The sequence below is a fragment of the Arachis ipaensis genome, chromosome B04 (genome assembly GCF_000816755.2).
Source record: "Arachis ipaensis cultivar K30076 chromosome B04, Araip1.1, whole genome shotgun sequence".
Taxonomy (NCBI): Eukaryota; Viridiplantae; Streptophyta; class Magnoliopsida; order Fabales; family Fabaceae; genus Arachis; species Arachis ipaensis.
In genome coordinates, this window is record NC_029788.2 from 5571959 (window position 1) to 5582214 (window position 10256).

General features: G+C 37.1%; 1 protein-coding gene across 1 annotated transcript; it reads right to left on the minus strand.

Annotated features, from left to right (window-relative positions):
- On the minus strand, positions 5546–9522 carry LOC107635896 (serine/threonine-protein phosphatase 7 long form homolog). Its single transcript, XM_016339445.2, has 5 exons — positions 9395–9522; positions 8056–8798; positions 7886–7973; positions 6620–7805; positions 5546–5732 (listed from the first exon to the last, which is right to left on the minus strand). The coding sequence occupies exons 2-5, from the start codon at positions 8610–8612 to the stop codon at positions 5683–5685; spliced, it is 1881 nt and encodes a 626-aa protein (XP_016194931.2). The 5' UTR covers positions 8613–8798; positions 9395–9522; the 3' UTR covers positions 5546–5682.

Below are 10256 nucleotides of genomic sequence, written 5' to 3' on the forward strand. Positions count from 1 at the left end.
TTATTTTCTGTTTTTATTTTTAATATTTTCTTTTTTTTGAATTTTATAAAAAAAATTGAAAATAAAAGGTAAAAATAGAAAACAAATTTTATTATTTTTACTATTTTTAAAATTTTTTTTACAAAATTTAAAAAATAAAAAATATTAAAAAAAAAATACAAACCAAACACGGTTAATTTTTTGCATATTGAATAAAAATTGGTGTAATCCTTTAATATTGGAAGTTATGGTGTTTTACAAAATTCTGGAGACTATAGAATTCGCAGAGTGCGAACTGCCAGATCAATTTTTTTTTAATTTATAAAGACAATACACAGACTGCGTATTGTATTATTTTAATATTAAATTACAATACGTATTCTGCATATTGTGTTTGCTCAGAACAGCGTCTCCAGAACACTATAAAACTCTATTTTTTGTAACATTAACGTAAAACTCTCTTCACTCTTCCATATTAAAATAAAAAATCCACCAAACACACCTTAATTTTATTTGAACAAAAAATATTCAAATTCAACATTTGTGCATTATGTAAGAGTAGTTGAACACTTACGCTCTTGGCTCTAATGATATCATTTGTTGGTTCAAATACATATTATAGATATGTAATTCTTATAAAATAATTTAAACCCGTTTTATTAATGATGATCTAATTTGATTTCAACTTGGGTTGAGTTTTACCAAAGCATAATAATATATCTGTTTAAATATCGGTTGTCACATTATGTACAGTTCAACAACGTGTACTAATTAAAAGAAGAAGAATACATACTATATAAGCTAAGAGAGTTAATAAATTAAACATGCGTATAGTATAGTAGTCAATGTTAATTAATAACAACACGCTAAGTAATATTTAATTTCTTGTGATGATAAGGAACCTAAAAAAGCGAAAAAGAGAGTAGAAGAATGGAAGATGATGAAGACATGAGTGATGAGTGAGTCGTACACGTTGTAAAGGAAGAAAATGAGATGAAACTACCATGGTAGTGATGGGTTACGTTGAATCATTTTCAAATCGATCTTTGCGGGGACACAATGCTGGACTCAAATCTCTTTTTGGACAAACCACATGCCAAATAACAATTTATATTTATATCTTGCATATAAATTAAATATATATATATATGTCAATATGTGTATAGTGCATTTGAGCCTGTAAAGTAAAGTTGATAATAACATCTCTTCCCTCAATTATTCCTTCTTCTTCAAAGAGAACACAATTAAGGTCACATCCGTAAGTCATTCTTATAAAGTTTGTTGTTCACTCCATCTTGAATGAAAGAAATGTGAGTTTAATTAATAGAAAAAAGTACATGTAGAAAATATTAAATAATATGAACAATAAACTAAGGGTGAGCACAAGTCGATTTGGTTCGAGTTTATAGTAAAATTAGAACCGAATCGTTAAAATGTAATTGGTTCGGTTTGGTTCGGATTTGTATTTTTTTGTATATGTACTTGAATTAAACCAAACCGATTAAAAACGGATTGGTTCGGTTCGGGTAATTGGGTACTCGATAACTTTGAAATTCATTAAAAAAAAGCCAAATTTTTATCTTAAAAATTCAACAAGTACAATAAACATGTAACATCAATAGAAATAATCCAAACATGTTCAATACCAAATACATTAAAAACTAAACTCATTAAAATCCAAACATATTAATAATGAATAATCATTGTCTAATGGAAAAGCCATATATTTTTTTTAATTTTTTTATTTAATTAATATCTGATCGGGTTCGCGGGTTGGTTCGGGTCGGGTTCCGCACCCCCAAAATCAATACTCGAACCAATCACTAACAAAAGCCATTGGTTTGGTTCGGGTTGGACCCAATTACCCATTGGTTTCAGAACCAACTTAATTAGTTCGGTTCGGATTCGGACGGGTAATTAGGTATCCGCTACCCGTGCTCACCCCTACAATAAATATATTGAATGTTCAATTTATTAATTGTACGAATGATTATTCTAATATTAAGATTTAGGTGAGTAATTTGGAGTGTAGTGTATTTTACTTGAATTGAGCCAATTTTAAAATTCATTGTTTATGTTGTTGAAGAAAGTCATTAGTTACCTAGCATAACCTTAATTAATACGATGAGAGAGTTAACTATTTTTAATTGATGTTAGTTAATTTGCTTAAATTATTTTTATTCTAAATTATAAATTATAATTAAATTCTAATATTAAAGTCTAATACTAAATTTAAAATTCTCTAAAAAGTGAGAGTTAAAAAATAATCTTTACAATTAAAAAATAATTAACTAATATTTGATTAATTAAAAGTTAATTCCCATATACTTATTCAATTTTCAGCTAAAATTAACACAGATGTTTTAGCTTTAACGTGAAAGAAATAAATGTTAATTGAGGATTTAGGAAATGGAATTATAATTAATAGATTCGATAATGCAATATATAGAGTGCTCAAGTTCTAGAGGTTACAATTACTGAAATGACCTTTAATTGTGATATAGACTGATCATCACAAAAGTAAAGAGGAATAATAGTCGGTTACACAAACTTATAATAGCTGCTTCTTCATCACTTTATCAACAAGACAACAACGAAAAGGTATTGACATTGAAAATTCAATAATAAAGAAAATGATATTTAAAAAAAAGAAAACAAAATGCTTGTTTTCTTAATCCATAATAAATATAATATCGAAAGGATTGACATTGAAAATTCAATTAAAAAATAAGGCCAAAACTAAAAACTAAGCCCCACTAAACACTGTTACGTCCTAGTCCAGTTGAACAGGGTCACCGTCCGACCCGCAACCGACCGACCTACACGGTCGGGTCGGTGCTTACAATTCGTTCAGACTCAGAATTTGAACACGCGTTTTGACTTACAGCTGAGGAAGTGAAGTTTTCTGGAAAGTGGCCTTCTCTTGCGGAGCCCGTCTTATTGATAGGGTATATAAGGAGAAGGTTTTATCCCTCTTCCAAGATATGTTATCATAACTTTTTTCTTTCTCCACTTGCACTCCACATTGACTTGGGCATCGAAATATCCTTACAGGTGGCACTCCTTCAACCTATTGAGAGCTCGAAAAGATAGCAGATAGTGCAAACCGTTATCAGAACTCAGACCAAGGCAGGATCCATCTTCACATCTAAACCGTCCGATAATCCGATATACCGAACAAAGACAAATTCAATGAAACTTCAATTCGATGGATAAAAAGTGCTGTGTATGAAGAGGAAAATTATTATTGTTAATAAGTACATATGATAAATATTTATTATTATACCCAAATATCCATTAAGTTTTCTTTTTTTATCTTTTGGGTATATTCAAATTAAATATCTAATTAAGATTAATTTTGTGAAAAAGTGTGTGCGTATATATGTGACGAGAAGCACCCAATAAATTCCATGGCTATCAAATTGTCATCATTTGAACAAATATATTTAAGACATTCTTCACAAAACACCCTTAAGTAGAATAAGTTAGGAAAATAAACAAGAAAACATATTTATTATTTTATTTCTTGGTGAGGAAAGCAACTTAAATTTTTATATGTCTTTGTAGAATTTTCTTTTTTTTCACTCTTATTTTGTATTTTATATAAAATAAAGGAATTTGTTTACCTATTTATCACAATTTTTAAAATTAATTAACAAATATAATTCAAATTAATGACAATTTGATAATTTAATAATTAATTCCTATGATGCATAGATACTGACACGGACACGGGACATGACACGACACGGGACACGCCGACACGCGAATTTTAAAATCTTACATTATACGGGACACGCATACAGATAAAATATAAAGTATTTTTAAGATAAATCGTAATGATATTTTGATATTTTATTGATATTAAAATATAGATTAAAATTTTTAATTATTTTTAATGTTTTATTTTAATTATATCAAATATTTAAAATATTTTTTTTGTTTTAATAAATAGTAATATATACTATATGTAAATTTATTTTAAAAATATATGTTAAGAATAAGACAGAACATGCTGACACGTAATGGTATTTAGGTGTGTTCAGGTGTGTCCGAAATTTTTTTTTTTTTATTAAGACACAGTCGGACACAATAAACACGCATGTCGGACGAGTGTCGTATCCAAAATATGTCCGGCATGCGGATACGACAAGTCAACGAAGTGTCCGTATTTCATATATTAATTCTAAAAACAATGAGATACAAATAAAATAAAATAAAGCTAGTTAACACGGTCCTCACTCCAAAGTGTTGCTTGAACTAGAAAAGGTTTGCGTCTTCAAGTAATCCAATATTATTGACATTATTAATTAACATGAATAATATATAGAAAATTATCACTGAAAATACTTGCCGTTAAAGTGTTTAACCATATAAATGAATCCAATTGGATAAGATTCTTGTATTTTTCTAAATGGATGTAACAAATTTGTCATTATTAATTGTTTATTTTTTAAAAGGAAAATTCGTTAGATTATTAGTGATCAAACTGATACACATTTTTTTTGGGGGTAAAAAACCCAAATAAATCAAGGAGACTTCCAAATTACCTAAATCCGCCAAATCAAAAATCTTCACCTGTATCCACCAGGACGAGTTATTATGTAATTCGAATCAATAAGATTCGAATTATGCTCTCAAGTAATTCGAATTGATATAATTCGAATTATGTGCATGCAACGAGTTAAAGTAATTCGAATCAATATGATTCGAATTACTATGAAGGTAACAAAATAAGGTAATTCGAAACAATTTGTTTCGAAATATAAATAAAGAATTCGAGTTTAATTAATTCGAATTACTAGGTTAGCTTGTGATACAACATAATTCGAAACAAATTGTTTCGAATTATAAGTAAGGAATTCGAGTTTAGTTAATTCGAATTACTAGGTTAGGTTGTGATACAACATAATTCGAAACAAATTGTTTCGAATTATAAGTAAGGAATTCGAGTTTAGTTAATTCGAATTACTAGGTTAGGTTGTGATACAACATAATTCGAAACAAATTGTTTCGAATTATATATATATAGCACGAACCAGAGCTATATATATATGCTGTGAACTCATGATGCTGTGAACAAAGTGGGGAGATGGCTAGTGAGGAGAGTTTCCTAGTGTTGGTACATTATAGAGGGTCGATTAAGAGAAAAACTCGATCCGGCGTGAAGTTCACTGATAAGGATCCACTATGTATTATCGTGACGCCAACAACCACCTACGATGCTCTTGTTAGCTGTGTGCTGGATAAGCTTGGTCTCGAAGGAGTTAAAAGGGTCAAGAAGTTTTTCTACCGCATTCCAACAGCGGTGCTCCATGACACCGTGAAGTTTGATTGTTCCACAATCGGCAGTAACGAGGACTTGCAGGTTATGTTTCTTTGTCGTAGGCAGTATCCCGAGGTAAGGACACCGGAGTTGTTGGCTAAGTTGGTTGATGTGGTATCTAGCTCGGGTGGTTCAAACCGGAATGCCAATACTATAGCCGCGGTTGCCAGCTCGAGCTCGAGACCTGCTGTTGCTTCGTCCTCTGCTCCTGTGTATGAGCCACCGATGCAGCCTACATACGGAAGGCTAGCTGAGCTATTTGTCCGTAAGGGAAGGGAGGCCGAGGCTCAGATGGGTACTGGACAACAATTCAGTCAATACCTAGTAAAGTGTATCGAGGCCAACCTGAAGACAGTCAGGTGCTTCACGGTGACTATTTACGACAGGGATAACTCGGAATACACCGTTGCTGAGACGACTCCGACAGGTTCATTCTCCCTTGGTACGTACAGGGTCTCATTAGGGTCTAAGACTTGTGATTGTGGATACTTCCAAGCACTTCATTTTCCCTGTCCGCACGCACTGGCATGCTGTGCTTATTCACGACTTACATAGTAGCCCTACGTCCACGAGGTCTATCGCCTTAGTTCCGTTTTCGGTGTCTATCAGATGGGATTTACACCTCCCATTCCAGAGGGTTTCTGGCCACCTTATGCAGGGCCAACCGTTATACCGGATCCGAATATGAGGCGTGCGCGGGAGGGTCGTCCTAGATCCACAAGAATCCGCACCAACATGGATGAAGCAGATCCGAACCGGCCAAAGAGATGTGGCCTCTGCAGGCAGCCAGGTCACACCAGGCGTAGTTGTCCACAAGGCGCAGGCCCCAGCGGGGCTGCTGGAAATCAATAGGAGATTTGTTAATCTATTAGCACTTGTCTTCTACTTCAGTTAGCAACCATTGTGCTCATTTGTACTAAGTTGTTTCCTATTAGTAATGAAACTTGTTATTCGTACCAAATATTTCTGCTGAATATGTTTTAAATGATTGAAATTAGTATCTAAAACAAACAACATTACCGCGAGGGATGACTCATAATGAATAACATAACATCAAACTATATATCATAACAGAAAAGTAGAAGACATCATAGTAAATGACATAACAAAACAACAAAGTACATACCATAACATCAAATAACATAACTACAACGTACATACCATAACAATGATAACCAACCAATAAGGTACACAATATAAATATAACAACATGACATACACCACTATCCATAAATCATCTAAATAGGTGCGATCCAGTGCCGCAACGGCGTGGCACCCGTGTCCGGAAACTCCTCCGTATAAGTGGCTCCTCATCCTCAATCGACTCGTCGCTGTCATCCGGAACTGGCTGTCTCGGGGTCACAGGCGCAACATGCACGGGTCTGGATGATGACGGGCCGGCAACTGAATGTGACCCAATAGTCTGGGCCGATGCTGAGGTCCCACCCATGGCAAAAGGATGCGGAGGAGCTACCGCGGCAGGCTCGTTCAGATCTACATCCAGGGGTGCCTGTGTCCCTGTCGTCTGAACCCGTCCGGCTGCAGCCTCATCCTCCTGCATGATGGTCTGGATATCATCAAGGAAATGCGGTCCACCAAACTCGGCCACAATGCCATCACTAGCAAGCAAGTCTCCAAACATCGAGCCCGGACTCACCCATGGAGTACTCTCCTGAAGGGTATGATCATCACCGGGAACACCTACGAAGTAATCTCCAAGACCTCCACCACCAAGCCCAGCATCAGTGTGAGTCGTGGGATCTCCCATACCAGATCCACGCGACCCACCCTCATGCCCGCCCTGATGGGCCCTATCAACCCCCGCAACATCACCTCCCCTAGGCATCTGGGCACCCTCTCTAGCAGCACCCACTCTCCTCCTGCCTCCACGACCACGAACTCTCCCCCCACCCCTAACTGGGGGGTCGACGTCATCCATAGCAAGATCCACCCCGTTCCACTCACGCTGGCTACGACGTGTCCCAACTCGTGCTCTCCGCTCAATACGACGTCTGTCAGGAACGTCCTCGACCCGGTCCATATCTGGAAGTCGACCTGCACCCCTCTGCGTAGCCTCATCTAGAATAGGAATACCTCTCGGATCCCCCAATAACATCTCCGGCGACAAAAACCTCTTTCCGTGCTGATACCACCATGTCAAGAAATCATGTGACGGACCGGGGTCGGGGACGATGTCAAACTGTAGAATGTGCTCCGCACGCTCCTGCCAGTGAAGATGCCAGTCAGCGTACTGTGCCGGGAACCAACGGTCACCTCCTCTCCCGTCCTTCGACATCAAGAAGTCGATGTTCAAGGCGGGAGACGGTATGGGCTGAACGCCGCCAAACTGAGGTAAAACTCTATCAACCTGATGCCACTCCACAACCGCAAAGTAAATCAGGGACGTCCTGCACCGCCATAACATCGTATGCCGAGGCTCCAAGACCTCCGGATGTACAACCTGGATGACGTCGAGTGCGCTATAGGGCATCCATATGAACTGGAAAAATAAAAATAAAAACGTTAGACAATATAAACTGAAACAATGACTTCAGATACACATATGTTCTGCGTACTTACCTGCCGAGGCTGTAACAAGTCGATCTTCAGGCGAGCCATCTGTACCCGAGGTCCCTTGTTGCTAATCCCAGGATTGTAACCAGACCATCTGCGTACGAGAAACATTAAAATTGGTTTCATAATCGAAAATAAATACAAGAAGAATATATAGTACAAAACAATAACGGTACCTCGAGGCAAGGGGCCAGCTAATCTCATCATACCCAGATGGTCTAAGAGTGGGAAACCTCCAGAATATCCAAGACTGTAGTAACTGTAAAGGGCCAGCTAACTTCACCACATGTCTGTTGGCGACTCGACACATGCACCTGTACAACCATGCAAGTGCCGCCGACCCCCAACTGTAGCGACCCATCTCCTCAAGCCGAGCAACATAAGGTAGCCATCTGATGTGTATACGATTGCCGGACTTGTCGGCAAAGAGCTGCGTGCCCAATAACATCATGATATAGGCCCGGGCAAAGCGCCTAACTGTCTCCTCATCAGCCCCGTCTGGACACTCTGCAAATGTCTCCTGAAACCAGGTGCAGTTGACTGCGAATTTTTGCACCTGGTTCTCGGGAGGTAAAACACCGAGCAACTCATGGAACCACTGCCAAGCAGGTCTCCCACCCTTAATGTAAAGGTGGAAGTCTGTCAGGCAACCACTAACGTAATCTCCGTCCACTGGCAACCCCAGTTGGTATGCGACGTCCTGAAGCGTGATGGTGCACTCTCCGAACGGCATGTGGAAGGTGTGCGTCTCAAGCCGCCACCTCTCGACGAATGCGCTGACTAGGGGCTCGTCTAGTCAGAACCATCTGTCATTCAGTCTCGCAAGATGGTACAATCCAGCCATCTGCAAGTACGGAACGTACCTCTCATCAAGACGCATCCCCTGCTGCCGCCTAACGCTGGATATGCAACGACGAGGCTGGCCAGTACATAAACCGCATAATTAGAACAGATGCACAACCCACTAACATATACAATATGTTTCATAAGGAACCAGAAAATAAATCGTGATGAGTAAAAGATATATGAAACAAACGACCAACATTTTATACACAAACCGCTCACTCAAACCTAGTGCAAATACCATTAACAAAAACAGATGCATGATCACATTTATCATAAACCACTACCGTTAACCGCTAAACCGCTTAGTTAAACCGCTAACACTAAAATAAACCCCCATAAAAAACCATTAACAAAACCCACTACCATACACCACCAACTCAAACCACCCCCCTAAACCGCTAACCATCACTAAAACCACTATCCAAAACAATTAGCACAAACCGCTTACAAAAAACAATTTCAAATACCACTAACAAAAACCACTGGCCTAAACCGCTTGCTTAAACCGCTAACACTAAAATAAACCGCTATAAAAAACCATTAACAAAAAACCACTGGCCTACACCACTATCCTAAACCACTATCCTAAACCACTAACAGTAACATAAACCATTATCAAAAACCATTGACAAATACCGTTATCATAAAACGCTTTCATAAACCACTAACCTCGTCGTTGATCACACCGGCGATATGAGCAACTCCATCCAAACGATAAAGCCTTCCCGGATCGTCCCCCATCGACAAAAAAAGCCGCTCTGGTCTTACTCGTACGAAAGGTTGGTCTTTTTCTCTGGGATTTGGTGGGGTTAGAGAAAGAGAAACTGATTCGAATGAACTTGGTTCGAACTCCTTTTATAGCCGAAACAGTTGTAATTCGAATCAACTTGATTCGAATTACTATGCAAATCAGTTTTAACCCTAATTCGAATCAACTAGATTCGAACCTCTCTAAAGTCAACTTCTCCTAGTAATTCAAATTAACTAAATTCGAAATAGGTAAGTTTAATTCGAAACGTATTGTTTCGAATTACATGATATTTTGCATCTGTATAATTCGAATCATATCAATTCGAATTACGTTCATTTGTTGCATGGAGATAATTCGAATTATATAACTTCGAATTACTTGAGAGTATAATTCGAATCTTATTGATTCGAATTATATAATAATTCGTCCTGGTTGATTCAGGTATGGATTTTTGGTTTGGCTGATTTGGGTAATTTTGAGCTCTCCTTGGCTTATTTGGGTTTTTTACCCTTTTTTTGGTGTCAAAACACTTTTTTAAATAGGAATAACACTCAAATCTGCGATTTTTAGATAAATATAAAAAAATTATGTCATTTGAGTTATAGGTGGTTTACAAGTGTCTGAATGATATTGATACACATTTATGCATTAAAAAAAAATTTAAGAATTGTCCAATAACTTACAAAATCAATTCTATTTAACGGTAATATTAAAAAAAATAATAATTTAAAGTTACTTTATTATTTAATTTAATATTCATGATTTTATATATATAACATC